The sequence below is a fragment of the Hemiscyllium ocellatum genome, chromosome 1, assembly GCF_020745735.1.
Source record: "Hemiscyllium ocellatum isolate sHemOce1 chromosome 1, sHemOce1.pat.X.cur, whole genome shotgun sequence".
In the NCBI taxonomy this organism is placed as follows: Eukaryota; Metazoa; Chordata; class Chondrichthyes; order Orectolobiformes; family Hemiscylliidae; genus Hemiscyllium; species Hemiscyllium ocellatum.
The window spans coordinates 135553423-135580139 of NC_083401.1; the positions used below are offsets into that span (position 1 = coordinate 135553423).

Here is a 26717-nt window from a genome sequence, read left to right on the forward strand (position 1 = left end):
CACCTATCTGCCCACTTCACCAATTTGTCAAACTATTTTTGGAGTGCTGTCCTATCATCCTAATAATTCTGCACTATCCTCCTCACTTCAGAATACTTCTAAATTTTGTATCACCTGCAATCTTTGAAATTGTCCCCTGCACACCAATACCTAGATAATTAATATATATCAGGAAAAGCAAGGGCTCACGATTGATCCTGAGGAACTTCACTACAAATCTCCCTCCAGCCTGGAAAAATGTTAATTAACTATTAATCTCCATTTCCTATTACTTAAGCAAATCTGAAACCACATTACCAATAACCCTCTTATTCTGTCAGCTATACTTTTCTCAGAAGTTTGTCATGTGACACTACATAAGGCCCTTTCAAAAACCATGTATACCACTTAAATAGCATTATCCTCTTTGACCATTCCTGTTAAGTCTTCAGGAAGTTCCAGCAAGTTAGCCAAACAGGATTTCCCTTTTAGAAACTTATGCTGGCTTTCCGAAGCAACCCATCTTTTCCATTTGAATACTAAGTCTATCCCAAATATTTTTTCTAGAAACTTCCCTAAATCTGAAGTTAAACTGACTAGTCTAAAATTGCTGGGTTTATTCTTAGAACCATTTTTTGAACAACAGTATTATGTATGCAATTCTCCAAGATTGAAAGATTATGGTCAGTGCCCTGGCAATTTCCATTCTAATTTCCTTCAGATGCATCTCATCTGGTCTTGGTGCCCTTGTCAACTTTAAGTTTCAACAGAATATCAAACAATTCCTGCTTATCAATTTATGGCAGGCTTTCTTCTCTACTACCTCCTGAGTAATGTCAGATGCAATGTATTCATTTAACACCTCAATTGTGATTCCTGCCTTGCTAATCCCCCTTTTGGTCCCGAATATCCCCTCTTCCTCCTTTTACTGCCCTTTTACTATTGATGTGCCTACAGAAACATTCAGGATTCCCCCTTTTTGGTGACTAGTCTTTTCTTATAATCCCATTTTGCTTCTATAATATGCTTACTCACTTCCCCCAAGCCTTCGGTGTTCTCTGGGTTTTCCATTTTCTCTTCTACCAGACACTGGCGATAATCATACTTTCTCTTCCATATTTTAATTTCTATCACCTTTGTCATCCAGGGAGCTTTAGATTTGTTTGCCCTGTTTGTCCCTTTTGATGTATATGCCTTGATTATATCAAAATCACATCCTTTTTAAAGGTGGTGAATTGTTCAGCTACAGATTTTTCCTTCAACCTTCAGTTTCAGTCTATCTAGTCCAGCTCTGTTCTTGCCCCAATGAAATTGGCTCTGCCCAGCTACTTCTTCTTACACCAGACTGCCTATTGTGTTGGTCGATCATAATCCGAATAATTTATAATACGATGATGATCACCGTCTCCTAAATATTTCTGCACTAACTTCTGATCTGTTTGGCCCATCTCATTTCCAAGAATAAGAGTGAACAGGACATAATTTCTAATTTGACTGGATACGTTCTGCTGGTTTGAAATGTATTGTCAGATTGTCTGTTAGAATAAACTGAATATATATTCGAAAAGATAAACGCATAGCTACTCCTAGGAAAATAAGACATGAAAAATTTAAACGTATAAAGAATTTTTAAATAGATACCTCTAGCAAGATGAGCAAAGCTCTTCTAAAATCCCCAGATGTTTCTGCAGCAATATCCTTTGCTAATTCCCTTTTATATTCTAGAAACAGATTATTTGTGAAGAAACATGTAAATATTTTGATCCTAACAATCACAAGAATTATAAAACAAATGTATTTTAAATCAAACTTTAGTAATAATGATATGAGCAAGAAACTATAAGATTACTAAGTCATCATACAAGAAAATTATTTCAAAATAAAGACTCTGATTCGGTTAAATCATAGAATACTTATTGTGCGGAAAGAGACCATTTGGCCCATCAAGTCTGCACCAACCGTCTAAAGATATTCTTATCCAGACCCGGGTCCCCCGCCTTATCCCCATAACCCAACATTTGTCATGACTAATTCACCTAGTCTACATATCCCTGAACACAATGGACAATTTACCCCCTAACCTATGCATTTTTGGACTGCGGGAGGACACTGAAGCACCTGGAGGAAACCCACACAGACATCAGGAGAACATGCAAACTCTACACAGTGACCCAAGATTGGATTCAAACCCAAGTTCCTGGCGCTGTGGGGCAGCAGTGCTAAGCACTGAGCCATTGAGCCAGCCTAAAAGTATTAAAATTATATACCTCACAGATATTGAATTGATTACATTTGAATATTAACAGACCATAAAAGCAATATTCACATCTTTAAAGAAAGTAATATAATATCACAATGTGATTTCTTTTCCCTCTCATGCAGTTGTTTTTGCCAAGTGTAACATCATTAAGGTGGATAAAAAGGAAGACAAAGGAATTGAGAAAACAGTTACAGTAGAGACCAAGCTTAAGAGCTAAAAACTTGAAGATTACAGGATGGGGAGAGATTGAGAAAAACAGAGGTCTTTATAAAAATGGAATTAGTGTGGAAACTCCTGAGTTTACTGCAATGAGAATGAAGGGGAAAAGAGAAAGTAGGACAGCATGTTTTCAGTTTAGGAGAAACCAAAGAAAAAGGAAGTTTAAAGAAATTTCAGTTTAAACAGACAGAATTTGAGACTGGCAGTAAGCAACATTGACATATTACAATGGGCACAGGATGAGCATGTTCACTGAGATTTGTGTGTCAAATTCACTCACCTCCCTCTACATCCCTGATTACCTTTACCTAACAAAAATCTATTGATTCCTGTCTGCAAACTCTTATTTCATTTACCCCAATATCTCCAGCCTCTTGGGAAAGAGTTCCAGCTTTCTACCACCCTTTGGGTAGGGGAAAATAGATTATCAGAAATCATCCTGTCTATTAGTGTAAAATGTGCCTGTCAAGGAACGTGAGAACAATATATGTGCTAACATTTTCAACTTCTTGATGGATTTGGCTGTTAAAATGTTGCTGAAAGAAATTAAGCATTAAGGACTGAAAAAAAATGAAATTCTTATAGGGGAAGAAGGTTTTTTTCAGATCAGAGGAAATAGAGAAGTAAAGACTGTAAATGGAGGAAGGATGTAGCAAACTGTTATTCGGTTATTTTTGCCTCACAGATCTGGCTTGGTAGCAATGTAAACGTAACAATATAATGTAAAGTCAGATCCCAATCTAATCAATATATCACCTCATGGAGTAAAGTATAGCCTGAAGCTATTTTAAAATACATTTTATAAGATGGACATTCTTGCCTGTCTTTTCAGCTGACTTAAAATGTACAAATTGGTACTGGGGCTCTGCATATTTTTATAAGCATTTCTTGAAGTTCTCTCAGGGCAGCAGGGAAGTGAAACTGCAGTCAAATGTGCACTAAGTTAGTGCATATAACTGAAGTCTATTTGAAGTTAAATAGGTGATGGTTGTAACCATTGGCTGGGCTAGTTACAGATGATAAAATTGTGGATTTCCAGAGCCAAGATTTCCAACGTGGAAGCTTACTTGATGTTAGCATATATGAAGCTAGCATGGTCCTATCTGCCCCAATTTGAAACACTACCAAATCTTTGGTCATTAATTTAATTACTGGAAAATCAGAAGTGTGGTGAACCAGATACAATAATTTCTGTACTCAATTGTTAAATCAATGCTACTGCCAAGAGAGACTCCATAATGGAAACTGCTCATAAAAAGTAACCTTGTGACTTTAAGCAATTGAAAGAAATTAGATAATAAAGAATCAATATGTAATGATTCAACTACTGAACTATTAGAGAAATGGATGTTGTATTTTCGGAGAATCTACGTTCTGAAACCACTTAATGATTGTAAGATGGGGTTGTTAGCACCAAAGTGAATAGGGTTGGATGACCACTAAATCTTTGATTCCGTCTGCATGTAAAGTGAGCACTGATGTGATGGCAGAACCTGTGAACCCATGAATGTGTGATGTAAAACCAGGTTAAAAAGAAATGCCAAGGTTTAATACCCCCACAAAGTGCATGAAGTGTTACCTTACACTTTATTCTCATTTGCCAGCTACCCCAATTGTCTAGAGTAGCACGGCATTCATGGAGACCACTCAGATTGAGGAATGCTGGTCTAATTTTGAGTGAGGAACTTGAGGTGGAACAGAGGATGGAAAATGAAAAGATGATATTTAAGTAGATGAAAAAACTGAGTGAATTTCTACATTGTAACTGCTTGTTTCCAGAAGTATCATGTAGAATTGACAACATCTGTTAAGATTTTTTCCAGGTTCTTTCACACCTGAGGCCTAAAAAGGATTTCGACCCAAGACAAATACTGTTATCAACAAAGCATAAATGTTTAAACATCAATGCTCACAATCTGTAAAAGTATTTAACTTTTGTTAAATATTGTAGTAATTGTGATGTGATTCTGATAAAGAAATTTTTGTAACCTGTGTTCAATTAAAATTATTTTCCATTTCAAGGAATTCTGGAGCTATGTTTTTCCTTTTATTAAACTTATTTAATACATTTTCCAGTGTTTAGAGTATAATAAATGATGAATCATTAACATCTCACTTGTCCGCAATATGAATAATTTTGATTAATATTTTATATTTGGCAGGAAATGTCAAAATGATCAAGAACTCTACATTGTTACTAATCTCATTGTAAGTTCCTATTATGAATGGTATCGCAGATTTCTGTGAGGCAGATAGGTGGGCATGTTAGCATCAATCCTTATATTTAAAAAAAATCTTTTGAATCATTTTCCAAACATGGTGCGCAGTTATTGGACAATAAGGTAATATTTTGGCATTAGCAAATTCATGAATTGTGGCTTTCTCCATTGTGGGAATTCAGAAAATAATTTTATAGCTATGTAACTTCAACAGAACTATATCTTACAGTGTTTCTATTGTCATGGGTTCAAGTGATAGACATTTTTATGACCGACTGAGGTCAGTCTCTTGAATGAGAGCAGAGAAGTCTTGGGAAATATGATGTGTTACATTTCTCAGATTTAACTGATTAAGCACCATCATGTTAAGTTTTTGGTAGTGATTTTTGTGGCTAAAAATAGCACCCTCAGTCCCACTCAAAGCCGTTACAAAGCTGTGAGAATTGCTGCAGGAATTTTAAATGACAGTCATAGCTTTGGAGGAATCGTGTTAACTTGCTTTGCTGGTATTGATTTACCCTGATTACATTTACACAAAACAAAAGTGGAACTATCAGATCTAGCAACACGTCATAACACCCATGAAAGTGGGTCATTTCTATAATTGGAACAAGTCAGGCAATCTTTATTTCCAAGTGTCAGAAATGAAGAGAAAACAATACATTTGCTGTTGACAGCTGTTTTTACATGTGAAGCCCCATTTACAACATTGATGTTCAATATACTATTGCAAGTTAATTTTCCTAACCGCTTTTATGCAGATGTTTAATTGTTTCTAGAATACATGCCAATTGTCACAAATATCTTTTAACATAACTTTTTTCCAATTTTACTGTTTTCTTTAGTACAAATTAAATGAAAATGAACTCAAAAACAATTGCATAAATGCATGCTTTAATTCAAACCATGTAGGAATATGTACATTTTCTAAGCATTCAAAATGTCTCTATTGACTGAATGGTTTGTAAGGGCTGCTTCATTCACAACTATTAGTAGGTTTATCACTATTAAATTGTTTCATAGTTAAGTGCAGTAGTGGAAAAAGGTTAGAGTGGGGATTAGGATTATGAATAATAAATGCTTATAATATGATGATTTATTTACATATTATGCAAGTCTCTCAAAAAAATCAATATTGTCAATGAAAGTAATACATTGACAGACAAATTAAGCAATCACTTTACATCAATACTTTCACTAATGGAAGATAATGGTGGAAGTACTAAGGAAACATGGGATCAGGATGGGGACTCACCAAAACTACTGTAAGCAAATAACTAAAGTGAAACAAATAGTGGCTCTAAAACAGAACAAATTCTCAGAATCCAGAAGGTTTTTTATCCTAGGAGATAACGAAGAACCTTGTAAATCCCTAACAATAATTATCCAAACTACTGAATAGAGAAACAGTAGGAAACATAGGCATATCATCTATAAATTTGTCAGTGCAAGTCTAGATGGAGTAGAAAAACAAACTGACTGATTACTAAAGGTTCAGCCACATGCTATCATTAAAACACAAACATGGTTTTAATTAATTCTACAGGAAAGGAATTGAAAAAATAAGGATATTAAGTTAGTCAATTTGCAGATGACACCAAAATCGGAGGTGTAGTGGACAGCGAAGAAGGTTACCTCAGAATACAACAGGATCTGGACCAGATGGGCCAATGGGCTAATGGCCGATGGAGTTTAATTCAGATAAATGCGAGGTACTGCATTTTGGGAAAGCAAATCTTAGCAGGACTTATACACTTAATGGTAAGGATCTAGGGAGTGTTGCTGAACAAAGAGACCTTGGAGTGTAGGTTCATAGCTCCTTGAAAGTGGAGTCGCAGGTAGATAGGATAGTGAAGAAGGCGTTTGGTATGCTTTCTTTTATTGGTCAGAGTATTGAGTACAGGAATTGGGAGGTCATGTTACAGCTGTACAGGACATTGGTTAGGCCATTGTTGGAATATTACATGCAATCCTGGAGTCCTTCCTATTGGAAAGATGTTGTGAAACTTAAAAGGGTTCAGAAAAGATTTACAAGGATGTTGCCAGGGTTTGAGCTATAGGGAGAGGCTGAACAGGCTGGGGCTTTTTTCCCTGCAGTGTCGGAGGTTGGGGGGTGATCTTGTAGAGGTTTACAAGATCATGAGGGCGATGGATAGGATAAATAGACAAAGTCCAGAACCAGAGGGCATAGGTTTAGAGTGAGAGGGAAAAGATATAAAAGAGACATAAGGGGCAACGTTTTCACACAGAGGGTGGTACGTGTATGGAACCAGCTGCAAGAGGCTGGTACAATTGCAACATTTAAAAGGCATTTGGATAGGTATGTAAATAGGAAGGGTTTGGAGGGATAAGGGCCAGGTGCTGGCAGATTGGCTTGGGATATCTGGTCGGCATGGACAGGTTGAACCAAAGGGTCTGTTTCCATGCTGTACATCTCTATGACTCTCTGACTCTAAGTTAAAACTCGAATGAACTTTGGTTAAGAGTATTGTGTGAAGTTCTATATACAATATTTTTTAATCTGTGGTAAAAGTACTAGGGAGGGTGCAGATAAGATTTACAAGGATAATTCCAGAAATACATATCAGAAAATGATCGGAAGTTTGCTTTCTTTCCTCTTGATAAAGGGCTGTTTTCCCGGAGCATCAGAGACTGGGGGGTGACCTTATAGAGGTTTATAAATCATGAGGGACATGGAAAAGGTAAATAGGCAAGGTCTTTTCCCTGGGGTGAGGGAGTCCAGAACTAGAGGGCATAGGTTTAGGGTGTGAGGGGAAAAATTTAAAAAGAACCAAAGGCGCAACTTTTTCACACAGCGTGTGGCGTGTGTATGGAATGATCTGCTAAAGGAAGTGGTGGAGGCTGGTACAACTACAACATTTGAAAGGCAACTGGATGGGTATGTGAATAGGAAGGGTTTCAAGGGATATGGACCAAGTGCTGGCAAATGTGACTAGATTAATTTAGGAAATCTATTTGGACCGAAGGGTCTGTTTCTGTGCTGTATACCTCTATGACTCTATGACCCTTCTTTAAAATCATTAGATATTTTGGCTGAGTGGAGTTAGGCAGAATGATTCAATTTATGGTGAAGATCATAACTAATGGACATCAATAAAAGATAGTTACCAAGAAATCCAACAGGGAATTCAGAAAAATCTTCCTTATTCCAAAAAGTGAGGAGATTATGGAATTTACAATAACAGGAAGTAATTAAAACAAACGCTATACATGCATTTAAGAGAAAGCTAGACATACATCTGCAGGAGAAAGAGTCTCAATGGTAGATCAGGATGAAAAAAGACATTTGAAGGTGAAATAATAGATGATTAGGCTGAATTAACTATTTTGATGCTACATATCCCTTAGAATTCTGGAGGGAAATGAGGTGGAGTGTTCAATTGGGGTGTTTTTGGAAGGAGGGTTGAAGGGAGATCATCCTACCTGGGGGCATATTGAATCTTTTAAGTAGTCACTTAAAGAATTTTGAACAGTGGTTGATAGAGAACATACCATGTGGACAACTTGCCTATCAAGACCCTGCTAACTAACACTGAGCTTTAGTTCTGCCAGGACCACTCAGATCTTGACCTCACTGAAGCTTTGATCCAAGCATGGATAAACGAGCTGAATTCTGGAGGGGAGATGAGAGTGATTGGGGAATAGGCTGATAATATAGAAATTCAAAGCTCCAGTCAGAAAGCAGCGCTGAAATAGTCAGCTGTTATCGGTAGACAGACAATACAAATCCACAGCCAATGGATTAGCTCTAAACTTTGCAGCCCTGCCGTAAGTCATGATTGGGATGAATAAAAGTTGCAACTGAAGTATTTGCAACTCTCCCCAGCCAGAAGTGCTGAGTGGATGATTCAGCTTGGCCTCCTCCAGAGATCCCCAGCATCACAGCTGACATTCTTCAGCCAATTCAATTCAATTTAATCCACATAATATCAAGAAACAGTGGGAAGCACTGGACACTGCAACAGTACTGAAGGCAGAACTAGTTCCAGAGCTAGCTATGCCTCTAACCAAGTAGACCCAGTGAAGCTATAACACTGGCAAATACCTGTCAATGTGGAAAATTGCTGAGCAAGACAAATCAAACCCAGCCAATTACGCTCCACAGAACATAGAACAGTACAGCACAGGCCCTACGCCCCATGATGCTGTGCCGAGCATTTCTCTTAATCTAAGATCAACCTAACCTACACACTCCTCAATTTATCATCATCCATGTGCTTGTTCAGCAGTCGCTTAAATGTCCCTAATGTCTCTGACGCTCCTACCACTGCTGGCAGTGTGTTCCATGCACCACCACTCTCTACTTCAAGAACCTACCTCTGAAATCTCACTTATACCTTCCTCCAATCTCCTTAAAATTATGACCCTTGTGACAGCCAGAGACTTTTCCCCAGGTCGGAAATGGCTATCTACTCTAGCTATGCCTCTCATTACCTTGTACACCTCTATCAAGTCACCTTTCTTACGACTTCTCTCCAATGTGAAAAGCCCGAGCTCATTTAACCTCTCTGCATAAGACAAGCCCTCCAATCCAGACAGCATCCTGGTAAATCTCCTCTGCACCCTCTCTAAAGCACCGACATCCTTCCTATAATGAGGTGACCAGAATTGGACACAATATTCAACGTGTGGTCTAACCAGGGTTTTATAGAGCAAAATCCTTGCAGATCTTAAATTCAATCCCCTGTTAATGAAAGCCAAAACACCATATGCCTTCTTAACAACCCTATCAACTTGGGTGGCAACTTTGAGGGATCGGTGTACAAGAACACCAAGATTTTGCTGATCCTCCACATTGCCAAGAAACCTGTCTTTAACCCTGCATTCAACATTCAAATTCGACCTTCCAAAATGAATCACTTCACATTTTTCTACTCTCAATTATCAGAAAAGCGCTAGGAGGGATCATCAAGTGCAACTTGCTAAAGGATAACCTGCTCTCTGACTCTCAGTTTGGATTTCACCAAGGCCATTAAGATCCTCCCCTCATTCAAGCTTTGGTCCAAACATTGACTAAAGAGCTGAATCCACAGATACAATGAGAGTGATCACTGTTGACAACATTTAACTCAATACAGCATCATGAAGTCCAACAAAACCAGGGTCAATGGGATTCAGTTGAAAAAAATCAGAGATCTACAGTACAGAAAAAGGCCCTTCAACCACTCAAGTCTGCACTGGTCATAAACAAGGACCTAACTCTTCTAAACCTATTTTCTAGCACTTGGCCTATAGTCTTATATGCCTTGACATTGCAGGTGTATATCTAAATACTTTTTAAATGCTCCAAGGGTTTTTACCTTTACCAATCATACAGTGGTGAGTTCCAGATTTTCACCATCCTCAGGGTGAAACAGGTATTTCCTCCCATCCCTTTCAAACCTCCTGCACCTTATCTTAAATCTTTGTCCCATAATTGTTCCCTTCAGCAAGGGGCAATATTTCATCTGTTTATCCTGTCAATGCTCTTCATAAGTTTATACACCTCAATCATGATCACCTTTATCTTCTCTTCCTGTGTATCCAATCTCTCTTTATAACTAAAACTCTCTGGTCTTGGCAGCATTCTGGTAATGGCTTCTGTACCTTTTCTAAAGTAGCACATCCCTCCTATAATGTGGATTCTAGAATTGCACACAATACTCTAGCTGTGGCCTAACCAACATTTTATACAGTTCTAACATAATCACTCTCCTTTTAAATTCTCTGCAGTGATTAATGGGAACAAATTATATGCATTCTCAACTACTCCATCTACTGCCCTGCTACCTGAAGGGACCACTGGACCTGCCCACCACATTCCCTCTGATTCTTGGTGCTTCCCAGGGTCCCACCATTCATCTCATTTGCCTTGTTTGTCCCGCCTTCAGTACAACACCTCACACTTATCCTTGGCTGGAATAGTACAAAGATGTTTGTGGTTATTGGAAATCAGATCATTTCTAGTTCCAAGACATCTCTGCATAAGCTCCTCAGGGTAGCATTCTAGGCTCAATCATATTTAGCTGCTTCCCTACTTCTGACCTTATGATGGTGGGATGTTCTCTGATGATGACAAAACGTTCAACACCAAAGATACAGTGCCTATATGTCGCAAAATCTGGACAACACCCAGGCTTGAACTGATAAGTGATAAGTAAAGTTTGTGCGACACAAGTTCTAGGCTATGAGCTTCTCCAACAAGAGAGAACTTAACTATCTCTCCCTGACAATCAATGGCATAACAAGCACAGATTTCCCCGGAAGGGTTATCATTGACCAGAAACTGAGCTAGAACTGCCACATAAATAAAATATGACCACAACAGCAGATCAATGGCTCGGAATTCTTCACCAAAGAATTAACTCATCGTTTGTTTTCCCAAAGCCTACCCATCAATCTACAAGACTCAAGTAAGGAATGTAGTGGAATGCTCTCCACTTGCCTGGAAAAGTGCAACTTTAGCAACACTGTAAAGGACAAAGAAAGCCACTTTACTACTTTGTCCATCACCTTCAACATTCATTCCCTTCAGTAGCACAATAGCAGCAGGCTGCACCATCAGCAACATGAACTATAGCAACACCACAGCTTCTTTGACAGCATCTTCAAAAGACATAACCAACACCATGGTCACCATAAGGTCAAGAGCAATAGATAAACAGGAGCTCCACCACCTGCAAGTTCCCCTTCAACCCACACACCATCCTGATTTAAAGCTATATCATCTTTCCCTCACTGTTGAGGTTCAAAATCCTGGAGTCCCTCCTTAACTGCACTGAGGATATACTCAGCAAATTTGAACCGCAAGATTACTCTCAAGACTATTTTCTCAAAGGCAATTAGGGGTGTGCAATAAGTGCACAATGCATCAAAAATACACACATCCCATAAAGAAATCAATTTTTTAACCTAAGGATGGAGTTAGGGATGTCACAAGCTAAGAATTTGAGCCAGGCTTTTCAGGATAGTTGGGAAACACTCATAAAAAGAGGGGAATTCGCAAGTGAAATACCTAGCAGTGAAAAGTATTAAGGTAACTATGTGTTTAGTGGTAGTGTCTTTATCTCTGATCCAAAAGGGCTAGGTTTAAGTCCCACCTGCTCTAAAGGTGTGTCATATCCCAACTGAATAGGTTGATGAAAGACATCCAGAATTTAAAGAGTCCTTGTGGTACAGTGGTCTTTGTAGTGCACTGGTATATCTGAACCAGAAAGCCCAGATTCAAGACTCACCTGTTCCAAAGGTCTGTCATAATATCCCTGAACAGGTTGATTAGAAAATTTCTACTCTGATGTGTAAGAAGGATGTTTGTGGTATAGTGATAGTGCCCATGCCTTTCTGCTAAGAAGTCCAGGTTCAAATCTCACCTGCTGCAGGTTTGTGTTATAATACAGGATGGTTAAAAATACTTACACTTGTAAAGTTAGTTTGGACTCTTATCTCACAGGGGTAGAGGCATAGGTTCAAATTCCACCTGTTCCATAGGTGTGTAATAACATGTCTGTACACATTGATTAAAATAACCTCTTAGATATGTAGGTTTTCAGTTTTTGCAAAGGCATGCTTAGACGTGCATGTAAAGTAGAGCACTCAGAACTAGGACAACAGTTTACAGCAGATACTAAAGTTTTGTGGCAAGCAACAAATGTTCATCAAAGCATTCTAGTTGCAATGTCCTCTTCAAAAAAGGCTTGGAAGTCCTCGTAACAATAAGGAGCACAGGCAACTATGCAGTTATGCTACATATTAACCATGATCCCTTTGAATGCATTCCAAAATGGAGAAAAGAGCTGAACAGCTTATCTTTATTCCTATCTTAGTTTAGAGGGCAAAGTTTGTTGTTAATGATCCTGAGGTTCTGCAAATCATCCATTTTGCCTGTTGATCTATAAAGTGCACCTTCTGGAGCTCCTGAAGTAAACAAAAACCTTGTAATACTGTTTTTAGATTGAATAGTCTATTCTCAGGCTAATTTTTAAACAAACTGATGACTTTGAAGATGTCAGCAAATAACCTTAAATAAATCAGATCCACCCATGTTATTCCAGCACATTTTCCAACAAGCAAGTTAAGCAAAAAAAAACTACCAGCCCTGAATCCATTTTTTAAAAAAATGAATTTGGCACGTGTGTTAGAAAGCAGTTTTCTTAGTCTCTGGACATAATGAAATACGTGCAATAAAAATTACATGTACCTGAACGGTAAGCTTCCTTTATTTCTTTTATTTGCTGGTTGCTTCTTGTAGCAAGAATTTCGATCAGCACACTTTCATTTGTACCAGGTCCCTGAAGAAATCAAATTAAAGAAAATTTCAGAACAAAAGCAAAGCTAAATTAAAAAATAATGTTTATTACTGAATGCTCTTTCCCCATTGATGCTATTCTCTGAATGTTCTCAAGCTGAATTTTCTATCTCTGCATAACCTACTGCTGGAAAACAGAGCGGAGCAGTAATCTTACACTACTGTTATTTCACTCTTCTCTTCAGCAACATCACTCCCTTTTTATTTTTACTTTTTATGACAACTGAAATTCAAGTGCGCTAACTAACTTACTAAATTTAAAGAGCATTGGAGGCTCTTTCAATGTACTGGTAGGGTTCCTACCCAGAACCTGAAGGCCCGGGTTTCAGTCCTACCTTCCCCTGATATCTGTCTAAGCAGGTTCGTTAAAATAATTGAAGAGCATTGGAGCAGGAATGACTAATGAGTTTAAACATGCTCGCACATTGTGCCTTCACTTCTGATATATCCTTAATGTATTTGGTGTGCTAAGATAAGATTGGACAATGCTACACACATTTACTACGAAACTAAAAGAAATATGCAGCAAGCACATTTGAGCTGGAGTCCAGGCTGGCGAATGCAGATAATTTGAAGACGGATATAGTATTAGCAGAGAGGGTAAGGAGACACATTTACTTGCTCTTATTCCTCTGCATTTTGCACTGTCTCAATCAAGCGAATAAGAGAAAATGCGAACAGAGTTGCATGCTCCATATACTTCAGTCTGTCAGTTTGACACTCCAAACCACGAAGATTGGATTTAGTTCTGCTGGTGTTGATGGTTCATGGCTGTTCAGTTTAATGACTGATCACTTTTAAACAGCTATAATCTATCAATTATAATCTAAATTGTTCTAATTTAGCATGCTGGCACTGCCAGAGATTTAGTGGAGAGTGTCATCAGCTTAAATATTTGTCTCAGGCACCACAAAGACCATGCAGTGGTTGCTACTACCAGTATTGTCATGGACAAATGCATCTCTGACAGAGACTCGGGAGGACAAATTGAAGTTGGTTTTTATTTCCTAACGTTATTTCTTTCTTGCTGCAGGCCTAATCTAGCGGATTCTTCAGTCATCAGGAATCCCAGGTTAATGGTCTAGGGACATGGGTTCAAACCTCCATGGCAGATGGTGAAAGTGGATTTCAATAAAAGGGAATGAAAGGCTAGCTTTTGCCAACAATCTGATCACCTATCTGGTTCACTAATGCTGAGTACGAAAGGAAATCTGATTCCAGACCCAAAGCAATATGCTGATGCTTTAACTACCCTCATGATAGTTAGAGGTGGTCAATAAGTGCTGCTGAAGCCAGTGGCGGGCTCATCCCATGAATGAAAGAAAGATTGTGAGCAACTCAGCCACTCTGGTGCTGTATGTTAATTCCAGCCAGCTACTGTGCATTCAGTGCCTTCACAACCCAAAGTGCATCTTCCAAGTGATATTCAGTCAGCTGAAGGTATTCAATATACTTGACCTGATACCATGAAACTTCAAAGGACTGGACTCAATGGAGAAAGAATTTCCATAGCCACTCCATTATCACTGTATGTGACTGTACTGCCAATTCTCTTGTACCTGCCACAAATGTAGGACAGAACACGAATAGCGATTATGATGGGCAAGTCCAGGATGTTGTCTGGACAGAATGATTTGGTACATATGATTATGACAAGTTGTTGCTTGACTCGTCTATGGAACAGCTTATTTTGGCATATGTCTCTGGATATTAATAAGGAGGACTTTTCAGGGCCAATTGGACAGGGTGATTTTTATGCCAGCTGGTCCTTCTGGTTTTATTCCATTCGGAGGTCTTCATTCGCAGTTTGATACATCCAACTGACTTTTAATTGCACTCCAAAAAGTCCTTACGAGTCAATGACATTTTGTCTGGAGTTACATAAAAGCCAGACCTTATACTACTTTCTTATTTAAAGAACATTAACAAACCAACTCACCAAGGTAAAATTTGAATTCAACTTCTAGTTTACAAATCCAGCACCATAATCACTAGGCTATGACACACCATGGGTTATTCTTTGTCAACATTTGCTCTGTGTGATGTGCTTATGTGTTCCAGTTTATCCAGGAATAGGAAAATCTGCCATATTTTCTTTAATTCTAGATTCCAATATGTTGATGCATTTAAATAATATGCACAAATCCTGACCAGCTTTCTTTTATGTATACACACTTCCATATATCTCACAACGATTCTGTTCCTGTTTGCTTCCATTTTAAACATGAATTGCTCTCTTTAAAAACAATATTCTTGAAGAAATGTTCCCATTTGCTTAGTCACAGTATGTCTGTTATTATGCCTTTGATAATGGTAAAGCACTTCCTTTCGCAGCACATTGACCTTGGTAGTGAATGAGTCAGTTTAAGAACAATGATGTATCAAATTTTACAGTAACAGGGTATCTAACAGGATTTTACGCGAGTTAGACTTGCCCCTACACTTTCAGCTCAAGAGTTTTTCTTGATTTGCTGGAAATGTGAACTGTTGACACCTCCTACTGTTCACTTCAACTGTTCATAGAAATATGAGCAGGTTATTCAACCTCTAAAATTCAATTGAATGATGGTGGAGCTGTACCATACCTCAACATATTTTCCCTACCTTGAACCATTTCCCTCACCCAACAGAACATTATCAAAGTAAATTGCTGCTGCCCCCTCCTGCCAAGTGGACACACATACTCAGTGAGGTTCATGAGGACAATAGCTCTGGATTTCTTTTTCGCCTTTCGCACTTTCCAGCGATCTGCTTGTTATTGTGCAGGACTTCACAATTTGCTAAGCACATGTGTATCTTCCAAGTAGCCAACATTGTTTGGGAGCACTAATACTTATCTGTACTTTGTTACTATTGAGGTCACTCTGAATAAGAGGGCCCAGGGATTTGTTCCCCTTGCTGGATTTCCATAGATCATGCAGCCTTTGACTGCACACATTTACCAACACAATCACCCTTATATCAACCAGCAGGATACATCAGTCAAAGGGATTCCACTCTATTAAGTTTCAGCATTAAGAATGAAACCAGCCAAAAACAAAATTATGCACATCTGTGAGAGATAAACAGATGCCTTCATCCTGAATCAATAATTCTCCAACAAATGTTTGCACAGCCTAGCACTCTCAGCAGAAGGGACATTGAAGACAAGGGCTAAATTCTAAGGGTATGAATGAAGCCCTACCAATGACAACTGAAGCCAGGTGAGCTCAGGAATGATCATTGACAATGTCAAGAATGCATTAGAGAACTAAGATGCAACTTGTGACAGAAGAATACAGCCACCAATTGTCTTTCATTTGACTAGGTCTAAATGTCTGATTGGTTTACAGTAGTAGAGGATTAGCCACTGTTGAGTCTTAACAAGAAGAGTCTCTTGTCTTAATAAAATGAATGTTATTGCATGATACCAGAGAAGCAAATTATATTCGTTTGTTAAACATTGTTACTAAGACCTTGAAGAGATGAGTCTAATGGTGCAATTGTCATGTCCCTAGCTCTGGGCCAGATAGCCCAGGTTCAAATCCTACCAGCCCCAAAGGTATGTCATAACATGTCCAAAGAGATTGATTAAAAGTTTTTTTTTTAGAAGACTATGAGAAGACCCATGGTTACAGGTCTATTCTCTAAATGATCATAAGATGTTCTGCTTTATCTCTACCCTAGCCAGAGTGACCTCATCTAATTGGATGAAGCTTTAAGCAGTCACTAACATTAACCCATTATCTCTATATAACACAACCTTCTGTTGTTGACCTTCCATCCATAAAATGTCTGGCTCTATCTACTTCTTTTCTCAGCATTACAGGGGTTATTATATTGTGCAGCATTAACTGTATCAGTGGGTTATCACTGCACTTTCCTCTGCGACTAGTTGAGAAGCTCAGAAGTCAGACACAAATGCCATGGCTGAATTAGAAAACTTGCTGACAACCCTGATCTTTGAATTTCTGTGTTTCCAAAACACTACTGGCCAACCCTGCTGTGAAAGAGTGGCAAGTTTAAATTCAGCCCAAACTGACTGATGGAAGATGAGTCTATCCACTTCACTCCTTACACAAAGACTTGATGAGAGGTGTGTGCAGCACTGAATTGAAATTCTGGAATGCTGTTGCTATTATCTGACTGAACTGAGACTGCTGACGTGCATATACTTCATTAAAGGACTGAAAATTGTGCACATTTTAATTGACTTCCCCATGGTTTCATTTTTAATTCATTTAGGAACCAGTTCCTCAGGTTAAAAAATATGCAAACAGATTTCCAGGTATCCAGAATTTTAGTCCCTGATCTATAATATCCTGTGCTATTGCAAGTCACTTATTTTGCTGCTTTTTGATTGGTTTCATTCATTTTTTTTAATCCCTACTATTCAGCCAATATTCAGTATGTTGGTCTCTGATTGGAAACAGTTTTCAATGCAAAACTTTCCTTTGGGAATTCCTCTTGATTATAGGAGTTTCAAAAATGAGTAATGATTACTACGTGTACCATCAGATCACAGCTCAGCAGACCTTTCTTGTACCCAAGGCCATTCTTAGAGTTCTAGTTATCGGCCATATTCAAGAAGCTTCGTCATCATTACTCACACTTTAGCAAGGAGGCATTTCCCAACTTTGCTGTCTCCTGGAATCAGGCCTCCAAGTTACACTGACCATGATTAGAAGCCTCCCATTCATTCAACTATCACACTGAGGTACTGGTTCATGACTATAGCGTATTTAATGTTGGGGTACAAAACATTTAGTAAAGGAGCAATATGCTGTTACAAGCTGTTAATTCATCTATAATCTGAACAAATGTAAATGTCGAAACTGAACAGGATCAAATTGGACATCTGGAAAACTTCAGAAATTATTGCATTTCACTCTTTCCAAAGCGTACAATATGAAGTACAGACAAGACATGATGTATGTAATTTACGTAAAAAGAAGTTGCACAATTGTTGATAAGCAAATACTCTATTTCCCAATTCATAGAAATGGACAAGCCTGAAAGTGACAGAAAGTCAAGCTCACCCGCATTGCTCTTTCTAGCTCCTGTGCATCAAATAGTGCTGGTGGCAACACCAGAGCAGTGATCACATGCTTAAAGTCACCAGAAAGGTCACCTTTTAGATCATCTATTAGCTCCTGAAATAGAAAAGCAGACCAGCCAAATAAAATGTTATAACAATATAGAACAAAAGCATTTAGGTTTTTTTTCTGAAATTGTTTAGCAATTACTTATTCTGGTACCCTGCACAGTAATTCTGAAGTGCCCTCCTGTTCAATCTGATATTTATGTAGTAACAATTTCTTCCTCAATACATCTCAATCCTAAAGCACTGTACATTTATTCAGTTTTAAGTATAGTCGTTCTTGAATTGCAGGGAAGTGACAGCACACAATCTGTCTCATTGACAGCAATAAAATAGGACCTAGTTAATCAACTCAAGTGGTACAGTTTGAGGAGTGAAGGTTGGTTAGAACAACAGAAAAAAATCCCTATTTTTCAAAGGTCTTTTACATTTAAATGATCATAAAGTTTGAAAGACAAATTACTGGAAATTAAAATTACTTTGGCACTTACTTTGGCAGCTTGTCAATTTACAACACAGGTTTTATGCTGAGGTAACAATACAATACTCAATGAAAATGTATTTAAAAATCTGTCTCGTGGCTCTGGTTGTAGATGGGATTTGAAAATGTAACCTTCTGATGCTAAGGCACAGGTGGCATCACTGACCATGCTGACATTTTAATTAAGTTAGATTTTCTTTAGTCCCTGACAGAAGAACCTCCTCTTATCTGCTCTTCAATTATAAAGTGTTAACACACTCAAGGGTTTAATTAATGGGTCTGTCAATTAATTACATTACATTATACTTGGTCTCTTCATAAACAAAATCCTCCAGTAATTTATTTAAGATGGTGTCTTGCTGATATGATAAGAATAGAGAAAAAAAAACTTGTTTTAATTTACTCTTTATTACTACTTAATCTGTTCGAACTAAAGTAAAAGTGTTATGGTCACCATTACAGGCTTGGTCCTGTGCCACTCCACTGCTGGTTTATACCAGTCATAATGGTTTTGTTCAGTTGCATAACAAGAGGGGAAGTTATAAATTATGATCATAGTATCTGATGCTTTTGACACTAATCAGAACATAAATCATCCAATCAACAGTTTAATGTATGCACTCTCTTAACCACATTCTACTTGTTAACACAAGATTTATTTAATAGCAATTTCCAATAACATTCCTACAATTAGATTCCTTTTGTTAAATCTATCAAAAATAAGAGGAGAACATATTGTCTGAGAGTCCTTTGGGAACTAGAAATTACACACTGTTTATTCTAACAGGATTGTATTTGTTTTAATACCCCATTAGTTAGTGATAATTACCACATTTAAAGTTTTCCAGGATTACCCGGAAAGGAGATTTTGGGCAGAAAATCCTTTAATCAGACACAACAACAGAAATTCCTGGAGAAATTCAGCAGGTCTGGCAACATCTGTGGAAAGAAAGCAGAATTAATGTTTCAGGTCCAGTGACACTTCTGGACCCAAAATTGTAACTTTGCTTTCTCTCCAAAGAAGCTACCAGACCTGCTCCGTTTTCCCTGAAATTTCTGTGGTTTCTAATTTCCAGCATCAGCAGTTGTTTGTTTTTGTACTTTACCCAGACAACTGAATTCTGATTTATTTGAAGTAAGCACGTCAGTGTTTAAATAGGCAAACATTTTCTTTATCAATATATCTGTAGTGCGAAAAAAAGTACAAATCCACAAATAGTTTGTATCTTCCAGTCAATGTGAAGGTACAGTATTTTACAATTAACATGGAATATTGACTCATATTTGTAATCCACTATTAGTGCTGAGTACCTAATCTTACACAATTATAAATATATCCCAAGAGAAAATTATTATTGATAATTATCAGATGATGAGATAAAGACAGCAAAATAGGACAACCAATATATTGCCATTGTGGATATCCTACTACTCAGTAGTATAGTAGAATTGAAATGATAGAGATGTAGGTGGTGGAAAGGGTTATGTAAAGAAAGGGAGAAAAAAAACCCTTTTGGAAAGCTTTATCTATTGTGACGTATCATAATTTGAGCAATAAGGAAAGCAAGAAATCTAACTGCATGCATTATAGTCAAATCAAAACATCAATGTCACAGAGTCAAAGCTAATAGCCCTTGATTGACTATCTTAACAGTCTGGTACGCACACGTCCACAGGTTGCCTTGTATTCTTTGCAAATTTGTTGACGTTGCCAGTTGCTTCTGTGTGTCAGAATTTCAATAATTGCTTGTTCATTGGTTCCTAAAATTAGATTTAAAATGAAAATCAGCTTCTCATTAAGGTGTCTAGGTAGGAGTTAGGAACATATGATTCATGAACATCCCAAAATATTTGTGTATATTGCTATGAAAATTAGTGACAAAGCAAGGCAAAATCCCCTGCCAAACAACAACTAAGTCAGTAACTTCCAATGGAAAAACCCTATTATTTTTGCTGGGAGATTATACAAGTACAAAAAGTACTCAATTTCCCCTTCCTGGACATGAGGAACATGTTACAGTAAGACTTTTGGATTATGACAGTGGGATATCTTGCTGTTAAATATAAATACGGTACCATAAACACCATGAGTTTTATATGTATGATTTTTCATGTTAGTTGTTGTATGCTTAGATTTATGGTTTGAGTTTGTAATTGGCAGGTTTCCTTTGGGTGTCTGAAGTTAAGAATTCAGATGTAAGTATTTCTGTAACCATGGAGATTTCTTTTAATAGAACTGTTTTTGAAACCTTGCTGTAGAGTGAGTGAATGAATTTGGTGCATTGATGGACCCGTGTTTGTTTTAGGTAAAAATGAGGGCTGCAGATGCTGGAAACCCGAGTCTAGAGTAGAGTGGTGCTGGAAAAGCACAGCAGGTCAGGCAGCATTCAAGGAGCAGGAAAATCGACGTTTTGGGCAAAAGCCCTTCTTCAGGAATAGAGGCAGGGAACCTGCAGGGTGGAGAGATAAATGAGAGGGGGGTGGGGGTGGGAAGAAAGTAGCACAGATTACAATAGGTGAATGGGGATGGGGATGAAGGTGATAGATCAGAGAGGAGGGTGGAATGGATAGGTGAAAAGGAAGATAGGCAGGTAGGACAGGTCATGGGGACGGTGTTGAGCTGGAAGGCTGGAATTGGGGTAAGGTGGGGGGAGGGGAAAAGAGGAAACTGGTGAAGTTTCCCTTTGTTTGTTTTAGATTGTTTGTAGCCAGCATGGTATATACAGGGGTCTCAAAAGGTTTAGTGGGGAATTCTAGAAATTGTTTTCTTTTAAGTTGAATAGAAATGCCCGAAGCTGAGGGAAACAGAATGTTAGTTTTATTTTTAATTTTGAGTAATGGGAAGACCTTGGTACAGGATGGCTGTACGCAGCAGTGCTCCTGAAAATGATAGATTTAATACATTAGATTAATATGGGGTGAAATGTTAGTGTTAGTGCCAGATGAGAGGTTTTGGGATAAAACCTGAAGGTGTTACAAAGCTGATTATATTGAAGAAAATATATGATAGCTCCAGGAAAAAGCCTTATACAGTTTCACTTTAAAGATTGAAATCACAAGTGATCTAAACCTGCAAAGGTGTTACACAAGCAGTGTTTTTTGAGTACTGTGTCAAGAGGGGTCTTTTGGGTATTGTACAAAACCTTTCTTTTCTTCTCAATTTATAAAGGAATATTTTGGGATTAATGGGATTACCCTTCTGTTAAAATGCAATGTTTAAAACCCATGAGTTTGTATTATAGATAAATAGATTAATTATTGTATTTTGTCTTTGTTCACTTCACAGTAGCTTCTGTTTTGTTGTTAAAGCAAAATTCTGCAACACTGTGCTTATGTTTCAGGGAAAGACCATGTCATTAAAACCTAACCAAAACAAGAGATGACCTATCAAACCAGGATATTGACTTGGAGCTACATGTCTAGTAATAACATCTGGTAACATCATAATAATTTTGCTAAAGCAAATTGTAGGTAAAAGCAGAACTAGCAGTATTTTAGATAATTAAGAATAAAGACTTGTAATTGCTTAATAAATCTTAACTGCAAAATTTGTTCAGAATTCTGGTTGAAGCTTGGGCATATGCATCATTGACACTGAAAGCTACTGACTTTGTCTTTATTTCTGTAACTGTTGAAACTTTTCAAATTCACAGTAGTTCCAAACTACTCTGGAATGTTAGAAACCCTCAGATGACATCCACAGCTGCCTACAGGTAAGTTATCTTATTTACACAGCTCTTGTGATTCCTCCAGGAAAAACTCAGCATTCCTTTTCTGGCTTAATAGATTGTTCAATTTTAATTGTCTCATCTGAAACAGATCAGCTCAAGTCATAAATGAAATCTTAAGCAGTTGCAATCTTCCCGCTTGATTTTAATTTGATCTTTCAAATCTGGCTAAAGCTCTGGAAACATTTCAAGATTCTTATTGGTATTTCCTATTGATTATAAACTAATTTTTAAAATTAGATTACAGTAAAGCAGGTAGTAATAACAGTAGTGCAAATCAAAACCCTTCAGATAGTCAGTTCTGATGGTGACCAACATGTAAGTTGATCCATCACAAACTTGAGTTGTCAAGTGTGTTTATTAACTTTGACTGCCAATACTGGGGTACAACCATTCTCAAAGGGAGTCCCAATATATTCCAGTCAGAAAGGTCATGCTACACAAAAGCAGAGCCAATGGTCTTAGAAATGTATTTTGCTCTACTTCACTGTTAATGTGGGATTTCCATACTGGTGTTGTTTGGAACTTTCTTCGCATTGCGATTTTTGTGAAGATTTGTAACTCAGGTTGTGTCAAGGTTGTAAGTTTGCTCGCTAAGCTAGAAGATGTGTTTTCAGAGGTTTCGTCACCATGCTAGGTAACAGCATCAGTGAGCCTCCATTGAAGCGCTGGTGTACTATCCCGCTTTTACTTTATGTTCTTGGTCTGTTGTGTGGGTGATATTACTTCTGGTTCTGTTTCTGAGGGGTTGGTAAATGGGGTCCAAATCAACGTGTCTGTTAATGGAGTTCCGGTTTGAATGCCAGGCCTCTAGGAATTCCATTATTGCCTTTGTTTAGCCTGTCCCGAGATGGATGCATTGTCCCAGTCGAACTGGTGACCCTGATTGTCTGTGTGTAAGGATACTAATAATAGTTGGTCATGTCTTTTGGTGGCTAGTTGGTGCTCGTGTATCCTGGTGGCTAGTTTCTTACCAGTCTGTCCAATGTAATGCTTGTTGCAGCCCTTCCAGGGTATTTTGTATATGACATTTGTTCTGCTGGTTGTTGGTACAGGGTCCTTTAGATTCATCAAGAGTTGTTTAAGTGTGTTGGTAGATTTGTGGGCTATCATGATGCCAAGGGGCTGGAGTAGTTTAGTTGTCATCTCTGAGATGTCTTTAATGTATAGCAAGGTGGGTAGAGACTCTGGGCATGTTGTGTCTTCTTGTTTAGGCTTGTTGTGTAAGAATTAGCAGACTGTGCTTATCAGGCAGCTGTTTTTCTTCGGCATCTGATAGTTCTTGGCTGCTGCACTGTGCTGTGGCTCATTTAAATAATGTCCTGATGCAGCTCCATTTGTGGTAAAAACAATGACTGCAGATGCTGGAAACCAGATTCCGGATTAGTGGTGCTGGAAGAGCACAGCAGTTCAGGCAGCATCCGAGGAGCAGCAAAAGCCCTTCTTTTGCCCGAAATGTCGATTTCGCTGCTCCTAGGATGCTGCCTGAACTGCTGTGCTCTTCCAGCACCACTAATCCAGAAGCAGCTCCATTTGTGCGTGTTGGGATGATTACTCCTGTAGTTGAGTATCTGGTCTGTGTATGTCATTTTCCTGTAGACGCTGGTCTGCAGTTCTCCATTGGCTTTTTGTTCTACTGTGATATCCAGGAAGGAGAGTCTGATGTTGTTCTCTTCCTCTTTGGTCAACTTTATACCAGTTAAGGATGTTGTTTATGTGTTAGGACTCTTCTAATTTGTTCCATTTCATGATGACGAAGGTGTCATCCATATAGTGGATCTAGAGCTTGGGCTGGACCATGGGGAGGGCTGTTCCAACCTCTGCATAACTGCTTCTGCCTGAAATTGGTGATCCCATGAGTGTTCCATTGATTTCTTTGTAGGTCTTGTTGTTGAAGGTAAAGTGGGTAGTGAGGCACAGGTCTACTAGTTTGAGGATGCTAGTGTTGAGTGGTGTTTGTGTCGTTGGTTCATCTAGTAGTGAGGCCAATGTTTCTTCGGCCAGGGTGATGTTTACTGATGTGAATAGGGATCGAAGGGAACTATAATCTTGTTGTCCTCTACCTTGGTGTTTTTGATGATGTTCAGGAATTCCTAGGTGGAGTGGATGGAATGATGAGAGTCTTCTACTAAGTATTTCAGTTTATGGTGAAGGTTCTTTGCTAGTCTGTATGTCGGAGTGCTGGAAAGTGAGACTGTGGATCTGAAAGGGGTCTTTGGTTTGTGTACTTTTGGTAATCCGTAGAAACGGGGTGGGTTGGATCCTTCAGGTTTCATTCTTTGGAAGTCTGTTTTGTTCATTTCACCTATCTTGTGGATTTTCCTGAGTGTTGTTTTAATATGATTGTAGTTGTAGAGTCAGGTCCATCGTCACCTGTTGGAAGGTGTCAGTATCTGTGAGTAAGGTGTTTGCTTTTTCAAAGTCTTGTTTTCTGTTCAAGATGACAGTCATGCGCCCTTTGTCAGTAGGATTACAATACTTCTGTCTTTTCTAAGTACTTCCAGGGCTTTCCTTTCCTGTGTGTTGAGGGTGTTCCCTTCTATCTTTCTGTTTAGTGTTGGTATGACTGTCTGTCTGATGGCCTGCTTGATTTCTTCAGTAAGTCCGTTACCTTTCATGGTTGACTCCAGTGCTGCTAGGAAGTTCTTTGTCTGCGTCCCTGTAGTTGAAGTTCATCCCTCCTACTAGGACGGCCTTTTCCATGTCCGAGAGTGGTTGGTTTGATAGGTTCTTTATCCAAGTTTCTGAATTGTCTGTGATATTGCTGTGTGAGCTTGTCCAGTTTTTCTTATTGGGCTAGTCTTTTCAATGTCTTGGCCCACTGTTATTTAGTGTTGATGGTAGGTTCTAGCACACTTATCCATTCCTGGTCAGTCACGTTGGTGTACAGAGTTGTTTGGCACAAAATTACCCATTCGTATTTGTGAAATCAGTTGTGAGCATCATTTGTCATTTCTCATAACATTCTGCAGCCATTCTGTTCTGCTGTTCTTCTGGCTTGTGGGGTGTTGAGAGGTGGTTTGTATTTGATACATCACGGTAATACCAGTTTTCTGAGGCATTCATGTAGAAAGCACAGTTCTTCACAGGTGGCAATCAGTCAGATGGCATTGGTTTCCCATCTAAGGACTAGTTTGAGCCTATTGCACCCTTATGGTATTTGCAATCTTTGTGAAGATTTGTAGTTCAGGTTGAGGTTCAGGTTGTAAGTTTACTAGCTGAACTGGAAGGTTTGTTCTCAGATGTTTTGTCACCATGCTAGGTAACTTTATCAGTGAACCTCTGTTGAAGCGCTGGTGTACTGTCCCACTTTCTACTTATGTGTTGTGGCGGGTGATATCACTTCCGGTTCTTTTTCTGAGAGGTTGGTAAATAGGGTCCTGCTAGTGTTTATGTTCCACTTGAAAGTCCTCCGAAATTACTATATCACACACCATCCTAATAACATATTCTTCTATATCTTTGTTCCTAATATGGTTTTCTAGCTTTCTCTCAATTGCATCCACGTTATCTTTAACCTTTCACCTTAACCACTTCATGTGTCAGAACATTACACTTTTCCATCTTTTACAAGAGATTAAAGATTTAACATTACTTCCATGAAGATTTACCTGGACAGATATGGTTTAATAATATTCAGTTTGTGGACTTAATGAATAACTTCACTTATTCATATTGAACAAGAACTAACTGTATAAAGTAAAAAGTATTAATAAGCACACTAAATAAGGTCTTTACCAAAATAACTGTGACAAATAATAACAATTAAAGTTTGATACAGAAATGATTCTAGCTATATTTTAAAGCGCAAATTCAGAGTTAACATATGCTTACCTAGTCCTACTATCGCCTTGCGAAGATTATCAACGTCCCTGCCAACATTGAAGCATGTGCAATCTTTCACGGTTCCACGGCTCCCAACCTATTTAGATTAAATGAATATAAAAAGTATATTTTAAATAACGTTTGCATATCATATTCTGTTATCTTCTGGCATTCATGACAAGTGATGGTGATCACCAACAACCTGCCCTAGTCCAGCCTCATTGATGTGATGGTCAAGAATACACAACAATAACTGTACTGCCTCACCCTATCTAGATGCATTACAGTGTGGTATGGCAACTGCTCTTCCCAAGATCTCAAAAACAGTACAGAGAGTCGAACACAGCTTGCAAACCAGCCTTCCATCCGTTGATTCCATCTATACTTCCCACTGCCTCGGGAAAGCAACCAACATAATCAAAGACCCTTCCCATCCCAGTTATACTCTCTATCATCGGGCAGAAGAAGATATAAAAGTTTGACTACACATACGAACAGATTCAAGAGCAGCTTCTTCCCCACTGTTATTAGACTTTGTAAAGACCTCTCAAATGTTAATGTTCATCTCTCTCTCTCTGTGTCTTGTCTACGGCTGTAACACTGTATTCTGCATTCTGTTCT

General features: G+C 38.4%; 1 protein-coding gene across 4 annotated transcripts in view; it reads right to left on the reverse strand.

Moving 5' to 3' along the window:
• The window catches only part of anxa3a (annexin A3a), a 72633-nt gene that overhangs the window by 26491 nt on the left and 19425 nt on the right, over nt 1-26717 (reverse strand). For all 4 annotated transcript variants that reach the window (XM_060826229.1, XM_060826239.1, XM_060826249.1 and 1 more), the window contains exons 4-8: nt 26106-26193; nt 20210-20304; nt 18001-18114; nt 12875-12965; nt 1621-1700 (exon numbers count right to left, since the gene is read on the reverse strand). In XM_060826229.1, the coding sequence (XP_060682212.1) occupies nt 1621-1700; nt 12875-12965; nt 18001-18114; nt 20210-20304; nt 26106-26193 (468 nt within the window). The remainder of the gene's footprint in view (nt 1-1620; nt 1701-12874; nt 12966-18000; nt 18115-20209; nt 20305-26105; nt 26194-26717) is intronic.